Genomic DNA, 20,078 nt, shown 5'->3' on the forward strand with positions numbered 1-20,078 from the left:
GTTCAAAAGGAGGGCGGGGGGCTGGCACTCTGAGGCCTCGAGGACCAGAGTAGGGCAGGTCTGCTCCTGCACTCTGCTGCATGACTCCCAGGCATCTGGGCACTGGCGCAGCAACAAGGGCTACAGTAGGGCCCTGCAAAGACCACCACTGCCACCTTGGGCTTCATCACAGGGGGTCCCAAAAGGCCTGTCAGAGGACATTCCAGCTTTGTCCATTGGAATTAGGTTTTCCAGGAGGGGAGGCAGGTAACTGGCTCCCCACAAGGACATTCCCACTCCTGTCACCCCTCCTTTTGCTGACAGCTCAGCTCCCCCCACCCACCCCCCAAACCCTCCACCCCCACACACACCCCTCCCCTGCCAATTCAACCCAATCTCCTTTCTCAGATAAGGACCCTGTCACTCTGTAGTTTCCAGGACTGAGAGGAAACATGCCAGGTCCTAGGGGGGGTTGGGGGAGGGGAGCAGGTGAGGCTTCAGCCCTCAAAGAATGGAAGGTCCAGGAGACAAAGGGAGCATTTACCATACACAACACACGCACCTTAATACTGAACTGAAAATGGTTAGGAATAAAAACCTGTACTTTGCTCAACTAAAAACCGAGACAGAGCATCAAAGGTGATTTTCTTGCTGTTTCTGGGTGGAAGATAACCTGGGAAATGTAGTCAAGACCCTGAAATTCAGAAATCCCAGGGTATTACCTGGGAATGGCACTGCCTCTCCTCAAAGTGACTCGACAGGCCCACCCAGGCTGGCTCTTTACCTTGGTAGCTTCTCCAGACACCTAGGAGGAGGTGGCTGTCAGAGAGAGGGGCTCTTCAGGATCGGCTCAGCTCAGACTCCTGAATCTGGGGGACCACAGGAAGGAACTGCTGCAAAAACAGGACTTGAGGGTGGAGCAATGGGAAGAAAGTTACCCCAGGGCAGTGGTCAGTGCCATGGGAAACCACACTGGGCTAGAGAAAGGTCATGTGCCATGTGGCAGACATGCCTCTAAAGGGCCTTCCTCCTCTACAGAATTGGTGCCAGCGAGGCCTGGCCTGCTCACCTTGCCATGTGCTTTCCCTCCCTGCCACTTCAGCTGTCTGAAGTGAGGGTGAGATCTTAGTAACCCCCACCAATGTACATTTACAGGATACCTGCACAGGCATGCTCCTGTGTTCCTGGGGAACAAGGATACGTAAGGAAAACTGGGGCAACTGTTACTAGGCCAATGGGGAAAACCAGTTCTGCTAAAGCATCCCAGGGCCTTCCCTGGGCATGACCCAGCCCATACCTGTGAGGAAGTATGACCAAAGTCCCAAACCCCAGCTCTCCAAAGCCATCTCCCCTAGAGCAAGGGCAGAGAAACGTTTGGGGAACCAAGCTGGCCCTCAACTGGTATTAAAACCTCATCAGCTGGGAAGCCCACGGTCTCTAGGGGCCAGCATGTTCCATTTGTAAGTTCTGCTTGTTCACAGGCAAAAGCATATGTTGGGCAGAAGCAAATGAAGGGAGCTTTGCCTTTTCCAGAGAAGGTCAAGCTCAGTGCTTCAGCTGGGCCTGTGTCCACTCCTTCTGCTGTAACCATGGGACTGCTACACCAACCGACTTGGTAAAACCCAACAAAGTCATCTGCAAACAGTCTGAGAGGACAGCTGGGGGTTTGGGTGGAACATTTTCTGAAGCTGGGAGGACCTTTAGAGCTCCTGTCTCCCTGGGAAGAGGCCTAGGCACTAGCTGTTGCTCTGTGAACTGGAGTCTCGGCTTGTCTAATTCAGAAAACCACCCAATGACCCGAGCCTTCGCCCTGCCTCCCTCAACACCCCCCGGCCTGCCGCCCAGCTGATCTACACCAAGCCCGGGCACCTCTCATGCCCAGGCCAGGCTGCCCCCAGTCCTGTCACTTTACACACAACCCTTCTCACACAACCACAAAGGAATGAGAAAGACCCTGCAGACAGTTAAGCTCATAAAAATAAGAGACTCCCCACAAAGCTCCAAATCACCACCAATGCATTTATTTGAGGGAGAAAGGGTCAAATCTTATTAGGAACTTTAAACTGGATAGGAATAGACACTGATCTGCCTAACATCTGGGTGTTCACAAGTGCACAGGTAACCATATCCTGCACGTAAGGCATCACCATTAAACCAATGAACATTTGACGAGAATGACACGTTCTGAGCAGTCACATGATTTCCCTTTCAGAAGGTGCTGCCTTATCAGAAAAGTAGTGTTAAGAAAAACGAAGACAGCCTCCTAGCAAAGGCCTGGACATGATGGTGGCCTCGTGAAAGGGGATCACACCTTATTTACAAAGAAAGAGAGTGAAACTCCCAGCTGAGCTGCAGGATGAGAGCTGGGGCTGACTCGAGGGGTGTGAATGGGGGTTGGGACCTGACTTCATGAGCCTTTGCCCATCCAACGTGGGCCTCCACAAGCCATTCTTTGGCCCCCTGCACAAGGCAGACTCAGGAAATCTGCAAAGTAAGGGGATTCTGCCCCAATTCCCCAGCCCCACCCCACCTTCCCCAGGTCTAACAGTGACCAATCCACTGGACGCAGCCTCACCCCCACCCAACCCCTACTTCTGGACAGACACATGGCATATATGGAAACCGAAGCCCAGCTGTGCTGGAGCACATCTAGGTGTTGCTGGGTTGGTTGTCTTACAGGTGCCCCGAGATGATCAGGCCTCACCCATGGTGGCCAGGCTGAGACAGCGTGTTTTTTTTTAGGTGATTCAGGTTACTCCAGGGCAAAGCACGATCCTGATGACACTCGGCGGAAAAGCAGGCTGGAGCCTCGAAAGAGCTGGCCCTGGATTGGAAGGAGCAGTAGGGTCAGTGAAAGGGAGGCCATGCTTCTCATCCCACCCCAGAGCCAGGCCAGCGAAAGACAAAGAAGGGTCCAGTAGCTCAGAGACCCCAGAGTCGGAGATAGAAGGCCTAGGTTTGCATTCCTGAGGGCAAGGTCAGAATCTGCTCTGTGCTGAAGCACAAGGGAGCAGTTTATTTCATGCCACAGGGTGTCCAGTATTTTTTTTTTTTAATTTATTTATTTTGGGCTGTGTTGGGTCTTCGTTGCCGCGCAGGCTTTCTCTAGTTGCGGAGAGCGGGGGCTACTCTTCGTTGCGGTGCGCGGGCTTGTCATTGCGGTGGCTTCTCTTGTTGCGGAGCACGGGTTCTAGGCACGCAGGCTTCAGTAGTTGTGGCGCACGGGCTCAGTAGCTGTGGCTCGCGGGCTTAGTTGCTCCGCGGCATGTGGGATCTTCCTGGACCAGGGCTCGAACCCGTGTCCCCTGCATTGGCAGGCGGATTCTCAACCACTGCGCCACCAGGGAAGTCCCGGGTGTCCAGTATTGACCGGGCTACTGAGTAGGAAACCCCCAATGGAGACCCACTGCCCTCTGGCTTCAGAGCCCAAGTGGACTGGGGCTCCTCCAATACTAGAGGTCGTGATGGATGTAGGACCAACTGGATTCGCTGGAAGGCCTGCATCTGTCTCTGGCCTCCCTGCTTTCCTCCTATCAGTCCTTTTCTCAACCTTGAGGCCAGTCAGTGTGCTAGCTCCTCCTGCCCAAGCCACTGCCCCATTTTACTCTGAAGCCAACCAAGGCCAGGAAAAGGCAGGGATCTGTCCTGGGCCAGCCACCTGGTTCCTTGACCCAGAGCTCCAGCCAGCAGGAGGGTGCTTGGGCATAGAACACAAAGACTTCAAGACTGGCACCCTCGCCAAGCTCACCACATGGCCCAGCTTCCCCCTCAGGCTCTCCTGGGCACCTGGGGCATCCTGCACGGGTGGAGGGAGGGGCCGGCCTCCAACATGCCAGGTGTGTTTCCATCCCAGGTTACTTGAGGTATAAGAAGTTCTTGGGCTTCACCACCTACCCTGTGGGCTTCCTCATACTTGTTCTAAGAGTATTTGAGAGTTGAAGAAAAGAAGACCTTGTCTGATGTCTAATTCTTAAGCAAATTCAGACCTGACCACCTCAAACCCCTTCTACAGGTTACAGAAAAAAACCGAATGAACTTTTTGGCCAATCCAATAAAATAAAGTGAACATTTAATTTAAATGCCTCAAACCAAAAGTCTACATTCTCTTTATCCTCCTTACAACATCGGATTCCATGACAACCCCTTAACTTTCCATGTAATGAAGAGTCCACAAAACCTTTCCATCCGACTGATGTGGTGGATAAGTGAGAAAAACCTCCCTGGAGAGCAGGCTTACCTGCACACTCAGGTACTTCCAACAGTGGATCCAGGATTTGAACACTGGGGAATAAGGGGGTAGCCCGGCCTGCAGCCTGCGGGGAAGGAGAGCATGTTAGATCCAGAGAACAGCGGGAGACAGATCAGCTAAGGAAAAGGAGCCCTCATGAAGGAATGGCCTGGGGCTGCCACCACCCCCATACCAAACTACAGATTCCTCCCAAAGGGGTGCGATGAATCCCAGAGGAAGCCAGGGGGCCTGGTGGGCCGAGCCCACACATAGAGCAGGTGGGAGGGGGCAGGGCACTGGACGGGCTCAGCCAGGTCCCCCCAACAGCCTTGGCAGGGTGCCTGCGGAGGGGCACACACCTACCCGCAGTTGTTCACGGCCATGAGATCACCGACCAGCAGGAAGGGGTAGGTCAGCATGCTCACTGCAATCTGCAGGGAGACCTGAGGGTCAGTGAGCCCACCTAACACCAGCCCCTGGCCCAGGCTCCAGGAGCAGGCACACCCTAGACCGAGGCCTGCTTCCAGCCATCTCCAGAGCTGGCCTCCGAAGCCCCGCCCAGGCCCCCAGCTCAGTGGGAAGAGCAGCTGGCCAGACTTACCCCCATCACAAATTTAGTGTAGCTCCGGATGGCCAGGGCCTGGCTGAACTGAAAAGACAAAAAGGGAGACTGGTTTGCCCCAGGTACCTCGAGATGCAGACTTCAAACATGCAGGCCCCGGCCCCGTCGGCGCTGCCTGGTCTGCACCCCCTTCACTTCGCCCTCCGCACTGGCCTCACACCCCCTCTGCACTCGGCTCCTCACACGCCCACTGCACCCGCAGACTTGATCAGTGCCTGCCCAGGGCTCAGCGCACAGTAAGTGCTTACTGAATGGAAAGTCAGGCACCCATCTGAACTGCACACAGAATCCTGGGTCCTGTAGCAAAAGGTGAAGGGCAACCCCGGGCTTACTGCCACCCTACCTCACCAAACTCTTGCCCCCTTCAGGCCCCAACTCCTGAATTCAACTTTGCCCATGAAACAGCCCTGAACTACAAAGGGTGACTACCTATCCCTCAGCTTCCTGTGACATGGCCATCCCACCGGATGGATGCCCTGCAACCCTGGGCGGAGATTTGCTCAGCACTCTGCCTGAGTGGCAGCCTCACCTTAGAGCCTTTAAGCCACACACAGAAAAGCACGTGAAAAATACTTTCAGTGAAGTGTCGACTGCTGTTCTCAGTGAGGTAAGTGCAGCAGCCCCTGGTCAAACACCTGCCCACTTGGACTGGAGGAACCAATCAGCTGTGGGACACCCCTCCCCCTCAAGGCACCCCAGCTGTCCCAGGCTTGTTCTGTATGTGATGGCAGCAGTTGACCAACCCATAACGCCCCTGAGAAAGGGGCATTGTTGTGCTGCTGTAATTGCAGGTGGGAGCTGCTCTCTATGGAGCAACTGGAATCTGCTCACATTAAAAGGCCAATAAGACTCACCTACCCAATTCAAATGGCCAGTTTCCCTCTGCCCCAGCTGCGAGCTCTCAGAGGCACCCCTCACCAGACTGTGTCCCAGACCACCCCCACCCCGGAACTGCCATTCTGGGGCCCAGACACAGACACACGGAGACTATGAACCCCGCCCACCCCAACAAGGTGATTCTGGCAGACAGGTCCCCAGTCCCTCACCCAGCCTCCGAGGGTGGCTGATTCCCACTGTTAGAATGTCTGGCTCCCAGGAACCCCTGCCTATCACTGCTCCCCAACTCTTATCTTGGGTCAGGCAGAACCAGCTGACCTATCAGATCCCCAGAAACCTTTCCTCAACAAGTGCCTTTCAGAAGGACCAAGGCCTCCCCGTGCCTGACCCAATCTGCCGAGGTCTGTGCATACCAGGCTGTGTAGAGCACTGCTAACAAGAGTCGGGTGCACCCGCATGGTACACTTCCTAGCTGACTGAAGCACCCTCAGCCTGGCCCAGGGAAAGACCTAGTCCCAGCCCTGTCAATTCGCAGGCAAGGGCCCCAGGAGAGCCCTTCAATCTCTGGGTCTCATCTGTCTGTAAAACAGGATGTTATACCTGCTCTGCTCCTTTCACAACTGAGGTCCTGCCAGGATCAAATGTCATAATGTTCACTAAAGGGCTCAAAAAAGCCTAAAACACCAAGCGGAAGTTCAAGGGTTATTATTAGCTGGTCTACCTCCTGATTTACCAGGGATCCCTAGTTTGGTTTGGGTCACTGCCTCAAACTAGCCGTGGATAAGCTAGGGTCTGTGTGACCTAAAGCTGCCCAGGGACGGGCATTCCATAAACCCCTCTACATCTTGTTAGTGACCTCCTCTCTCGAGGCCGTTCTCCTCGGAGGCAAAGCTGACCCAGGGACAACCAGAGTCTTCTCCTCAGACCCCTCCCCGGAGGCCCTCTCCAGCCCTAGGGGCCAGTACTCAGAATCCCAGAGTCCTCAAGTCTGCCCCAGACCCTGGGCATCAGCCGTACATGGAAAGATGGACAAGTCCTTGTTCCAACCAACCTGGGAACCTGGATTCTGGTCGTTCCCCAGCCCCCCTGGGGTGTCACTCACGCTGTCATCCACCAGGTAGGCATTGATGAAGTGGGCCAGCAGGTTACAGCCCCACAAGAAAACCACATCTCCCAGGAGGTGAGGGATTAAGCCGCTAAAAAACAAGGTGAGCAAAGGTGAGCAGGGGAGGGAAGAGAACAATTCCTGGGAGCTCCACACCCAGGAAGCAGGCAATGATGTTCCAAGCTCACAACTTCAGCACGTCCGCCAGCACCACCTCGGGAAGGAAGCCCGCAGGGGCCACATGGGCCAGCAGCTATCCACAGCAGGAAAGCAGTGTTCCTTTCTCCACGGGGAGTGGGGGGTGTTATGTGTGTTACATGCTACATCTGACAGCACAAGTTAAGCTTAAGCTTTGAACACTCACAAGCGGTGTTCAAACCACAGAAGTTGGGCCTTAAGACATGAATGTTGCAAAATCCGGGATTTTCCAATGCAGATTATGAAAGAGTACCTACACGTTAGCAGTCTTCTCCTGGCCTTTTTACCCAATCCACTCTCACAAAACACTTCGCTCACTGCACCTGTATTCACCCCTGGAATGTTCCACTACAAACATTCCATACGAGCTTTTACAAGGAGGGCTGACTTTTAAAGTGATGTCCTTTAGAATGCGCATCTCTACACACTAATGTGAAGTTTCCCTAAGATACAGTGCTGAGGGGAAAAGCCAGATCGAGACCAGTGGGTCCTGTGTGATACTTGTGGGTTTTGGGGGTTTTTTTTTCTTTTTGGCTGCGTTGGGTCTTTGTTGCTTTGTGCGAGCTTTTCTCTAGTTGCGGCAAGCGGGGGCTACTCTTCGTTGCAGTGCGTGGGCTTCTCGTTGCGGTGGCTTCTCTTGTTGCGGAGTGCAGGCTCTAGGCACGTGGGCTTCAGTAGTTGTGGTGCACAGGCTTAGTTGCTCTGCGGCATGTGGGATCTTCCCGGAGCAGGGCTCGAACCTGTGTCCCCTGCATTGGCAGGCGGATTCTTAACCACTGCGCCACCAGGGAAGCCCTTGTGCGTTTTTTTTTTTAATGTGTTTATTTGCTTGTTTAGATACAGGACATGGAAAGATCTCCAGGAGAACGGCTGTCTCTTGGAGAGAGGACACAGAATTATGATTTTTGAATTTTCAAAAATCTTATTTCAAAATATTTGAAACTTCAAAATACCTGTAATACATCTATGATATGAGAGATGTGAATAAAGTGAACCTTCATGAATGCAATTTCCCATCCTGTGGCTTCCACCTGTGCTCAGACTGACTTTTCACAGGTGCACTCAGTGCTTTCTGAGTACGTACATCACTTGTTCTACAAACACATGAAGAAAAAAAAGAACCCAATGGGTAAGATATCTGTTGTGTGGGAATCCTACTCACACACCAGAAAAGAATGTATACAGTGAGTGTGAAAAACACCAGAGGTGGTGATATGTAGTGTTTTAGGGTCTGAAGCACCAGTCACACAAGCAAATATTTATTCACACACATATATATGCACACCCATACATACGTGTACATATACAGAGATATGAATATACATATGAATATGTGCGTATATAAATCAAGGTTTATCAACCTTGACACTGTTGACCTTTAGGGCTGGATGATTCTTTGTCGTGGGGGCTGACCTCTGCACTGAAGGATGTTAGCAGCATCCCTGGTCTCCACCCACTAGATCCCAGCTGTGACCATCAAATGATGTCTCCAGACATTACAGATGTCCCCTGGGGCAAAATCACCTCCTAGTGAGAACCACATACATGTACACACACACACACGCCTACACATAGAACACCTGGCTGATGATGAAACCACGAGATGAGTTAACAGAGAGCCCCATGTCTAGTGTACTGTGCACTTAACAGCATGTATGTCTCTGCCTAGACCTTAAAAAAGCAAAACAAAAAATATTTGTCAGGCCTGGATTTTGGGTTCTGTTTGTAGTTTACAGTCTTTTCGGTGTGAGCTTTCTTTACAGGTGGAGTAAGATGGGTGTGAGACACCAAGGAGGGCAGGGGGTCCGGGGCCCTCAGGAGATTGTGTGCCCTGAAGACATCTGCTCTGCAGAAACACAGGCCCAGCACGGCCAGGTCTTGACTTTTTAAGAGAAGCCAGAAATAGGGATTGTTATGTGAAACATCCTAAATGTTGAATATGAAGAACTAATTTCTCAGAAGTGCTATGTCAAACAGGATCCATCAGCTGGAGTCAGCCTGTGAGCTGCCAGGGCTTGACCTTCAGCCCAAGTCACAGATTTTCAGTGACTTTTCAGCAGTGTAACCAAGGACGATGGAAGACCTGAAGACCAGCTTCGTGCGCACCCCCAGCCCTGGAGCACATGGACGGGGACAGTGGGGTCGGGGGTGTGGTTTTGGCCACCCTCACCCCCAGCGTGCTGGACAAACAGTACCATTTCTGTGTAAGCCGCGATGTGGACGGGGCTGGGCAGCTTTGTTCCCGATGATCCGTAGCTCGCATAGGCCATGGAGCTCTACGGGCCAAGGTGCAGCTGCTCAGGCAGGGACAGAGCCCTGTGGTTAGTCTGAGGCCAATAGCTGTGGCCTGAGGGTTGAGAATGCGCCTGTTAGTAGAGCCATGCTCCGTGGCCAGTTATGGGGTGTATAAACTCACGTACACAAAGAATCCCAGCAGCCCCTCTTCTTTGAAAATCTTCCCAATGGAGCTCAACACGCCGCTGTGGAGAACACAGGGATACAACGTCACCCGGGCACCTTGGAGAAGCCCGTGCCCTGGTGTGGAGCAGAGCCTGCCACCCTTGCTCAGAGCCATCCAGTCCTGGCTGGGATGGGGAGGGGGCATTCTCTGTCACCAGGCAGAACCCAAGTGGAGATGATTACAGCTCTTGTTTGGGAGTGAGAGGGCGTCTACGCAGTTTATGGAGACTGGGGAAACCCAACCACCCACAAGGGCAGAACTCCAGTTCTCTACTGCTTTTTTCTATGGATCTGGAATGTAGGAATGAACCTTCTAGCCTGGGCTGCTGCAGAGGCGACGGGACCTTCTCCTGCCTGGCCCTAGTGCTTACTTCTGGCTGAACAACCTTCTGGCAAAGAAGCCTGCATGTCCCACAGAGAGAGGAGGAGAGGTGCCGAGTGGAGAGAAGCACCTTCCCAGAGGGCAGAGAAGGAATACAGGGCCCTGCAGCAGAAGGCCCTGCAATCAGACAGCACAGACGCAGCTTAGGAAAAGGCATCTGGCCCTCCGCAGCAGGGAACTCGGGGATGCGCACCCTGCCCACTGCAGCCTGTTAGAGATCACGAGACAGGCTGGGATGCCTTAGGTGTGAAATGCAAAGGAGGCTCAAGTGCAACCTCTGTGACCTGTGACAATGCCAAGTGACCTGTTCTGCATAGAGGCTCTGCAAAGCCGAGAGGGCCAGGGTGGCCTAGGAGAAAGACGGTGGGAGCCAGAGACCTGCCAGGCCCCACTACCCTTCTTCTCAGGACAGTGGCTCAGCCCACTGGGTTCTAAGCCCACTGGGGGAATGGGCCAATTTCCCATTAGTGAACTCAAAATGAGGCACCATGGCAGCCAAGCTTCCTGGGGCGGTGGCCCCAAGGACAGCAGCAGCAAACAACTGAACCCAGGAAATGAGAATCTGAGCGAGGAAGGATAACAGATGCACGTACTCCTGCCACAAGCCTCCAGGACCCACCTCTTGTCCTGCACTGAGCCTCAGAGGGGCAGGGAGGGCACAGGTGCCACAGGGAAGGACTGTGTCAACACACCTATGCCCCTACAGACCCAGCTCAGTGCCAGGCATGGCAGGTGCTGGGTAAATATTTGGTAAACAATGGAAGGGCCAAGCCCCAAGGCCATGGGGTGGACGGCCGCTTAGGAGAGGATGAAACGAACTCTAAGCTGGCTTCTGTGACAGCTGGAAAAAGGGCTAGGGCATAACCTAGGGGGTCTAGGAGGGAACCCCGCCAGGACTCCTAATCCAACTGGACTCCAATCCCACTCACCCCTCTGTAGGGCATCTAGGCTCATCCAGGGGTGCCCCAGACAAGAGAGGGAGAAAATACCCCTGGACCCAGACTATGGAAGCCACTACCCCATTCCTCTGAAGCTGGCACATAAGAAATAGGGCAGAAACGGGGCAGCAGCTGACCCCAGTACGGCCTGTCCTGGCAGACTCTGAATAGTGACAGGGCCACTCCTGCCAACCCTGAGAAGAATTACCCACCTGTACTTGGCCTCCCGTCCCACAAACTGGACCATGCAGCGCATTGAGATGACTGAGGAAAGAGAAAACACACACAGGTGACATGGTGGCCAAAGCCCAAGACTCCTCAGCTGTGGGTGGGGTGCCCAGCACAGTGGCCATTGCACAACACGGCCCGTGTCAGAGCGCGGGAGGGGAGGAGGGCCCCTGGGATTCCCCATCACACCCCATGACCATGGCATCCCATTTCTTCTGCCTGGGAAGAGCCCCAGCTCCCTCTGGACTGAACTCCCGGCCAATTCCAGTGATACTACTTCCCAGTAATTCTACTGCTGCCCGTCTACAGCCCATGAGGGGTCACCCCACGGCTGAGATGCAGTCTCCAATGGGGCGGCTCACCATGCAGGGGGTGGGCCAGCATGCGGGACACGCACTGCATCATCATCTCATAGGAGGTCTGCAAGAGAGCAGAGGGCGGGGACTTGGTCTGGCCTGTCTCTGGAACTGGTGCTCACGGGGAGCTATAAGCATTTACAGGGGAAAAACTGGGATCCTGCAGCACCCATGTGGGGTCGGTCTACCTCAGATGGCCCCCCTTGTCACCCATGCAAAATTCCCTCTACCCAGGACTGCTGCCAGTTCCCAGGCCAGGTCCCGTGGCGGCTGAGAGGCTTTCTGTGATTCCCTGCAGTGGCCCTGCTGGGGCTCCTTCCACATGCCACCCCACTGTGCACACAGCAGGCCCCAACTGTGACTCTTCAATGACCTGCCCAACTGGGCAGTGAGAGATAATCAGGCTCCCCTCTCTAATTCCAGGTACCCACCTCCTTCACCACTTTCTTCAGAGAAGTCTTCATGTCATCTTTGTTGGCAACCTGCTCAATCTCATCTGGAGGGAAAACCTGAGATGCAAAGAACAAAGGTGGATCAAAAGCAAAATACAGGTGCGCCTCTTCGATGTAACTTTGAAGGGATGGAGAGGGCAGGAAACAGCTCCTACTATTTTCTTGGTCATGTCCATTAGCTGGGCCCGCCTCGGGTAACCCCCTGGGGCTGGAGCTAGGGGGGAGAAAGTCCCCGCCTAGTGTCACATTTGTAAGAAAGCAGACAGATGGTGAGGCAGGGACCTTTCCAATTGAGGAGACTTGGCGTTGGACCACCAGGGCTTGGAGTCTGCCTTTGGTGCTGGGGTGGAGCCCTGACCAGTCTGGGAACCGAGAAGCAGGACCAGTGCACATGGCTGCCTCCACGGGTGGCAGGGGGCTCAGGGGAACCTCGGGCAACCGGTCCTGGCTTCGCCCCGGGCTCACCTTCTTCATGCTGCCCCGGGTCACGGTGGAGAGGGCATTGGACATCAGCCGGGGGCTCAGGCCTCGGAACAGCCCTATCTTCCCATCCACTTGCACAATGTACTTGGCTACAAGAAAGCAGAGGTGGCAGCGTCACGTCCAGCCCAGACGCACACACTCCTGGGTCACATTCACACCCAGACCAGACGCAGCTTCTCCTTCTTCAGTACCTGCTGACTTCAGTCACAGAAGGGAGCACCGTCCAGGACCCCGGAAGCAATCGGGCCCAACCCCCAAACATCTTCTCTAGCCCATTTCTTTTTGTAAAACCTTCAAAACATATTTTTCTGGTGAACAAGTTCATATGTTTTTCTTTTTGTAGTTTGGAAAATCTACTTGGCAAACTTAGCTACAGTTTTTCAACTCAGCAACTTAAGTGCTGCAACCTAGGAACCAATTCTGTTGCTTATAAAAAATGTTTTTTTCTGGGAAAAGAAAAAATGGAAAACGGCAACCGCAAGCGGTGATGAAGTTTGCAACCTAAGGCAGGGAAAAAGGAAAAGGAAGGGCTCCCAGGGGAAAGGCTCAAGAGTGTCCTTTGAGCATGCCACGGAGAGAGCCATTCCCACCTCGTCACTGTGCTGCATCCAGGATCCCACCGGGCACCTACTGGCATTTATTAATTACAGGGGGGAAAGCCAGTGGAGAAGTAACTAAAACAGAGGCACCAATGAACTATTCTATAGAAAAAAACTTAAGTGGTCAGGGAAGCTGGACCCTGACCCTGTTTGAGTCAGTGTTTTTTTGTTTGGGTCTCTAAAAGGATACTTTCTTAAATGTTTTGCTGTTTTATTCAATATCAACTTTTAAATGATGTTCAAAAAGGAGACGTATTTTTATAAACCTGCATACCTGGAAGCTGGCAGAACATTCCCTCAGACAATGTGCTCCCCTCGAGCCAAGACTTTAGCTCTCCAGCACCGCACAGTGGCGGGAACCAGCAAGGGAGGGTGCCGTTCTCTCCTCTGCCACATGTCTGCCAACAGCAATTCCATGTGGCAGCTGTATGGGCTTCCCCTGGTCCCGAGAACACCTGGTACCTGCATGTTTGGCTTCCTGAGACTGGGGTGGTGCTGGAAAGAGAGGAGTAGGCGGAGAGAGGACACTGGGCGACGTGGCCAGGATGCCCTGCTTCACGGAGTGAACAGGCGGAAGGAAGGTTTATTTTGGGGGAGGGGAGAGCCAGTCAGCAGAAGGCAGAGCTGGCGGGATAAAGCCTGAGTGTGGTCTCCAGCAGGACACTTAACCTCTTTCCATCCAATTTCCTAGCCAGAAAAAAAGGGAGTAAGGACCCCTACTTCTCCCCATCTCAGAGCTGAATTACGAACAAGTGAGAGCAGACAAAGGTATGCAGAAACGTCTACAGAGGCCTTTGTGGGCCCAAAGGGCCCCCTGGCTGGCAAGGGGCTCCATCATTCCATGGTTTCTCTGCAGTCCCTGAAAACTCTCCAGGAAGTTCTTTCCGGGAGAACACCAAAGAATGTCATGGCAGCTGTGGCGCTTTTCATAGCTGACGGGGAGCAGTAGACCCCGTCCAGACAGTCGTTAGATAGTCAGACAGCTGAGCCCCCTCCCCAACACCAGGAATCTGCTTACACCATCTGCACTGAAACAACATTTATATAAATGGCGGGGGGCGGGGGGAGCACCTCAGAACTCTGCTCATCTTTGCAAGAGGCAGTAAGATGATTGTCAAGACCCCTCTGCCCTGAGTCCTTTCGGGAATGACTGTGTGACATGAACAGAGATGATCTGGGTTCCAACCTCTCTATGGCTAGAGCCTGCATAGTGGTGTATGGAGGAATCACATGTAGGGGCTGGCAGCCCGCCACCCCGGCCTCCCGCAAATCCAGCGTCGCTCTGTATACCGGCTTCATTGCACTACAGTGGGGGGTGCCTCCCTGATTCTGTGACGTCCTCCTCCCCCACTGACAACTTTTAAGTGAAACAAGTATGAACAGATTTCCCTGCAAAATGACATGTTCCACCTGCCTCTATACTGTACTCAACAATGAGGTGGCGAAACTGGAAGAGAAACATGACATCAGATTCTGCCAGCAGGGTGTGAAGTGAAAAAAAGGTGACAGGAGGCGAGGCCCCAAGTTATTTGGCAGAAAGAAAGATTTTCAGAGAACATTCTAGACTGACTGAACAGATAAGATGAGCAGAGGTGGAGGAAGCATGAGAGGGTCGGCCTGGCTGTGAACACAGAGAGCAAAGGCACATTTAAAGAAGTCTGGGGAGTTCCCTCGTGGCCAGTGGTTAGGATTCCAGGCTTTCACTGGCGTGACCCGGGTTCAATCCCTGGTCAGGGAACTGAGATTCTGCAAGCTGTGTGGTGTGACCAAAAAAATAAAAAAATTAAAAAAAAAAAGAAGTCTGGGAAGTGTGGGGACTGGGAGAGGGACAGGGATGGTGGGTTTGAATCGGCCTTGGCCAGCTGGGGGTCAGGGGATGAGCAGCACAGGCAGCCGGTAGGCTTTGCTGGCATCAGGGAAGCTCCACCGTGGTGGGCTTCCTGATGGAGAGACCCTCTGGCAGGCAAGGTTGCAGGGGGCGGAGGGGGCGGGTGCTTGTATGGAGGGCCTGGGCATGAAGAAGCTGATAAGGAGTATGGGGCCAGAGCAGTTAGCAGCCTTCCTGAGCTCAAGCAGCTGACGAGGGCACACCAGGGGTGAAGCCGAGACCCACCATGTACTGTTCTACACCCAGGGGATGGAGATGCCTGAGTGAGTAGGCACCACTGCCTGAGGAATGCAGGGGAACAGGACAAAAGAAAAGAACCCAGGAGGCCCCAGTGGGCCTCCTGCTGGAGGAGCAGGAAAGCAAAAGAACTGCTAAAAGGGCAGCCAGACTGCTCAGAAGGCCAAAAAAAAAAAAAGGAAAACCACCCCCTACCCCCACTTCCAGGCACAGCCTGGGGTGGCCGGGATGACAGGGACCATTGTCCTGGACTGCCCTCTCTCAGGCACCTGTCTGCCTATCCTGCTGCCTGGGCTGACAGCTGGCAGCTCACACAGAGGAGCCGGACGAAAGCTGTGTTGGTCACCTGCTCCCATCCTGACACCCTGCTGCCTCTGACCCCTCTTCCATGCCAGCTCTGACTCTGGGTGCCCCATGCTGCCTGGCGTGCTCCCCAGGGCCACCTGGGCCTGTTCCGTGTTTGACGCTTCTTTTTTGTCTCTCTCGGTGTGGGCTTTCCTGCCTGGGAAGCACACTCACCGTAGGTGAAGAAGCTCGGCAGGTAGAGGACCTTCCTCCCCAGCACATTGGTCCCAATGGTGGGGGGCATCGGCTCATGACCTACCTTCAGAATCAACAAATACAAAGGGAAAGTCAGACTCTACTGTTGATTCAGTCTCACTACTTCTCACCTTTCCCAGGCCTCTATCTCTTCTCCCACAAAGTCTAATGCTATTTCTGTTGATGTTTTCCCCATCAAAACATACTCAAAATTTCATCAGTGTCTATAACTGTCAACATCGTGTAATCTCCCAACGCACAGAAATGTCCAGTCCCAGATACCACCCTTACCACAATCCAAGTCACCCCATCCCTCAACATTCTTACCTTCCAATTCCAGATATTTCCAGTGCAGAAACCCCCCATGTTTATGTACTTCAAACCCCATGCTCATCTCAGAAAAAAATCTCAGTTAATTCTCATCGCCAGGTTAAAACATCAGTCCAGTCTCAATCCCAAATGTGGCAACACCAAAACACATCACACCCAAATCTCAGCCCCAAACTTCAGATAGCTCATTCACCCCACACTCAAATTTCTTACTGTACCCACTGCAGATGTCGACAAATCTGTCCCTCTCACTCCCAGCCACCTCAAATCCCAGCTGCTCCTCAAACAATTCCTCAGCTGTGATCTAATCTTGATCACCCCATATCCCTGTGACAGAATGACCCTGTCATTTCTGCAGGGTTATCATAATTCTTGCTGTATAGATGCTGGTTATAATTAAGGTATGTGTTAAACTCATGGGTGGGTGAAGAACCAAGCCACCCAAACCTCTGTGAGGAGGAGAGGCTTCTCCTGAGGGGTGAGGCCATTTGTTATGCTGCTGATTAATGAGAAGATTCTCTGCTGCCACACAAGGGGCAAGGTGTTTAGGAGACCAGCGCCTTAGTGGGGTGTGAGAAGGCCCTTCCCTGGCAGGGGACCAGAGCCGTAGCCCTGTCCCTCAGAGCAGGCCAGACAAATCCATGGACCAGAGGAGCTCCTCTTGGATGTGGAAGAGGGTAGAAACAGCAGGGTTGGGAAGCTCTGCCTTAAATAGAACTAGGTATGCTTCCAGCGTTTTCGGGGCTCAATTTCCTTTCTTCCTCACCTTAGTCAAGTGTTTTGAAGTTCAGGCTGTCCGTTATGGATGGGATTCTGAGCTACATGACAGATTACTGATCATAAATTAAGAAACTCCCTCCACGATGGAGAACTTCTTAAAAGAAAAACATCTAGCCCAGGGGAGTCGAAGGAAAGGGATGGCCAGGTGACCAAGCTGTTAGCCCTCCCCTTCCAGAGCTTTCCCCTTCTGGGTTAAAAGCTCGAAGGTTCTGAGGTTAGTTTTGCTTTGATTTTGTTCTCTCATACACGCAGCATTCCATTTACACCCTCAACTCCAAGTCTGAGCCAATGTTCTTTTGCTGCCTTATCCACTCCAGTCACAACAACTGGGGAGGCCCATCGATTCCAATTTCACCCTTAAACCTGCTTGTTCCCTTCATCCTGTATCCCCATGGCTCCCAAATCTGTTGAGTCTATTTTCTTAACTTCCACCTGTGTTATCAAAGGCACGCTGACCCTATCTCACTCCTATTCCCTTCACTCTCAAGTTCTAATTATTTGTTCCCAAGTCTACTCACCCAATTTCATCCCCAAATCTCTTAACCCAGTCCTAACCACAGCCAAAGCTGTGGTTCTATACCATATACCGGCAGAGCCAGTCCCTCAGATCTCTAACACCCATGAGCCCTGATCTGCATTCTTACTCACTTAATCGGGACAACCCCCAGATCTGCCAATCCAGTCCTGCCATCCAACCCCAAACTGGGATCTTCCTTTTTGCAAGATGTTATCTCTGATTCCCAAGCTATACCCATTAAGATTTCACCCTCAAGGACTTCCTGGTGGCACAGTGGTTAAGAATCTGCCTGCCAATGCAGGGGACATGGGTTCAATCCCTGGTCCAGGAAGATCCCACATGCTGTGGAGCAACCAAGCCCATGTGCCACAACTACTGAGCGTGCGCTCTACAGCCTGCGTGCCACAACTACTGAGCCCGCGCACCGCAACGAAGAGTAGCCCCTGCTCACCGCAACTAGAGAAAGCCCGCGTGCAGCGATGAAGACCCAACACAGCCAAAAATAAATAAATTAATTTTTTAAAAAAAGACTTCACCCTCAAATATGTTACACTCAGCACAAGCTGCGTTCACATCAGGTAGACCACCTCAGTCACCCCAACTGGGCTCACCCATCCTTATCCACCCCCCATACAGTTCTTCTCACCCTCTGGACTTCCTCATTCCCCAATTCCCTATCCTCCCTCATTCCCCATTCTCTCTCATTCCTCAACTGCCTTTCCAAGTGACCCTTATTTCAATTTCCTTCTCCTGTAAACCAAACCTACCAAGGTCCAAAGGAGGGAGCCACTTCCAGGCTCCTTCACACGGAGCACTCCCCCCACTCCTTGTACTCCAACATCCTCCATTCCACAGACACTCCCATCAGCCACCCTGAAGTCCCAGCCCTCACCCAATCTCACTCCATCATCCTTGCTTCTCATCTCAGGTACCACCAGTTCCAAAGCCTCAGTTTCTCTCCCAAAGCTGGAATCTCTATTGCTGCAAATACAACCTGAATTTTTGTAAGTAATGCAGCCCTCACTCCCAAATCACAACCAAACGCCAGTCTCGACCTTCCCCCGTCAGCCATTTCCAAATCTCAGTCACGATTAGATTCTAGTCAGGCACCGTGATGTCCCTGAAGGAATCTCCTCATTCTTTGTCACAGTCCTTGTCACACTCCAAAATCCACTGCCTCCATTCCTCAGATCCCAGATTTCAATTACTCCTATTCTCAAGTCCCTCTCATTCCAACTGTATCTCCCATTCTCAGTCCATTATCAGGACAGTAAATCTGATACCCATTTGTCTCAACTCAAATCAAATCTCAAGTTTTGGTTAGGTCTCCATCTCAAACCCTCCCCCCCCTTAACTGAAAATTCTAGGCTAAATCTTCAGATATTAGTCAAAGCCCAAACTATCCACATCTACATTGTGTTCATCTCAGTCATGCCCACCTAATTCTGCCAAATGCACTCCCTCCACCTCAGCTCGGGCGCCCCCTTCCAGCTCCATCTCTCCCTTTCTCAAGCAGTCCAATTCATCTGTAAGGCACTGCTGGTCCCACCAAATATGCCAAGTGCCCCTGCATGCCTCGATTCCAGAGACATCCTACCTTGGCCTCATTTTCTGCCAGCCCCTACACATCCTGCCACCCTGTGTTCCAACTGGCCCTTCTGCCCAATTCCACTACGCCCATCCCCCTCAGCCCATCCCCCCATACAGCTCCCAGCCCCAACCGAGAATTCAATGTTCTCCTCCAAATGCGTCATCCCTTTCCCCCTAAAAGCCTCCTGGCTCCCCTTTCCAGACAAATCGCCACTACCCCTCCCCCACTGCGTCGCCCTATCTGTTCCCCTCCCCCAAAGCACGTCATCCTGTCCCCTCCTCCCATCAAATCTGTCGTCGCCATCAAATCCAGAGCCCCCATCTCCTGTAACCCGATTCGCCTCCGCCTCTCCCACCAAATTCCATCACCGTTAAATCCAGTGCCCCCGTCCCCTCCTCTCCGGAGTCTGATGCCCCTTTTTCTTTCCTAAATTTTTGGCCATGACCCCCAGTCCTTTGTTCCCCCCCCCACCCCAAACCGCTTTAAATCCAACTCTATCAAATCCAGAGCTCTTGCTCCCCTTCACCCTAAATATGTGCTCATCTTCTGAATATTCTGCCTTGGCCCCCAAACCTCCTCCCCACCCAATCGCCAAAACTTCCCACCCCTCCCCCAATTCTGTTGTTTCTTCTTTCACCCCAAAATGCTGCCACTTCCCTCCTAGTCCAAGTCCATCGCCTCCATTCTTTCTTCTCCCAAACCTATCTCTCCGTTCCATCGCCCCCTCCCCTGCACCCCCAAATCCCTCGTTCCTTCCACCCTCTCCCAAATCTGTCGCTGACCCCTTTGCCCCCTTCTCCTGCATCCCCAAATCCCTCACCGTTTTCCTCCTCTCCCGCTCCTTCTGCGCACCAACCCGCCGTCCCCGCCCCTCTCCTCAAATCCGTCGCCATCGACTCCCCCACCCCCATCCTCCTCCAGATCCTGGCCTGTCACCTTCTTATCAGCCCCCACCTCCCTATGGCGCCCCTGGCCCCACACCTGGATGAGCAGCTTCACGTAGAGCAGGGGGTGACTGAGCGCCGTCACTCCGGCGCCCAGCGCCACGAAAAGAGCCTCGGTGGTCGGGGCGTTGTCCCCGGAGCCCAGGCCCCCTGATGCGCCGTCCATCCTGCGGGCCGAGGGTTGCGCCGCAGGCCGAGGGTGGCGCGGATGTGCGCGGTGTGCAGGCGGCGGATCGCGAGCCCGGGCCTCGACCCCCGCCGCCGCTCCGCCGCGAGCTCCAGCTCCTGCTCCGGCTCCCGCCATCCCCGCGGCACCGCCGCGAGCCCAGGGCGCCACTTCCGGGTCGGAAGCCCCCATGGCAAGGGGCGGCGAGGTCACTCCCC

The 20,078-nt window shown here is 53.4% G+C and overlaps 1 protein-coding gene across 2 annotated transcripts; it reads right to left on the minus strand.

Annotated features, from left to right (window-relative positions):
• Positions 1-1,978: 1,978 nt before the first annotated feature.
• Positions 1,979-20,078, minus strand: MTCH1 (mitochondrial carrier 1). 2 transcript variants are annotated; one of them, XM_007197939.2, is made up of 12 exons: positions 19,732-20,078; positions 15,512-15,596; positions 12,251-12,357; positions 11,765-11,842; positions 11,340-11,397; positions 10,962-11,013; positions 9,390-9,449; positions 6,769-6,862; positions 4,809-4,856; positions 4,571-4,638; positions 4,217-4,292; positions 1,979-2,803 (listed from the first exon to the last, which is right to left on the minus strand). In XM_007197939.2, the coding sequence occupies exons 1-12, from the start codon at positions 20,050-20,052 to the stop codon at positions 2,732-2,734; spliced, it is 1,119 nt and encodes a 372-aa protein (XP_007198001.1). In that variant the 5' UTR covers positions 20,053-20,078; the 3' UTR covers positions 1,979-2,731. The 2 variants fall into 2 exon arrangements, with proteins under 2 accessions (XP_007198001.1, XP_007198000.1); XM_007197938.2 differs by having other exon boundaries at positions 6,718-6,862.

This window comes from Balaenoptera acutorostrata, chromosome 10 (assembly GCF_949987535.1).
Source record: "Balaenoptera acutorostrata chromosome 10, mBalAcu1.1, whole genome shotgun sequence".
Lineage (NCBI taxonomy): Eukaryota > Metazoa > Chordata > Mammalia > Artiodactyla > Balaenopteridae > Balaenoptera > Balaenoptera acutorostrata.

Excerpts from the sequence above, each read along its gene's own strand:
- MTCH1 (XM_007197938.2), bottom strand. The coding sequence starts at position 20,052 with ATGGGGGCTTCCGACCCGGAAGTGGCGCCCTGGGCTCGCGGCGGTGCC. Across the intron at positions 11,398-11,764 it reads TGAAGAAAGTGGTGAAGGAG|ACCTCCTATGAGATGATGAT; the intron begins GTGGGTACCTGG and ends GCTCTCTTGCAG. Across the intron at positions 6,863-9,389 it reads GGGCTGCTGGGATTCTTTGT|CGGCTTAATCCCTCACCTCC; the intron begins GTACGTGAGTTT and ends CTTGTTTTTTAG.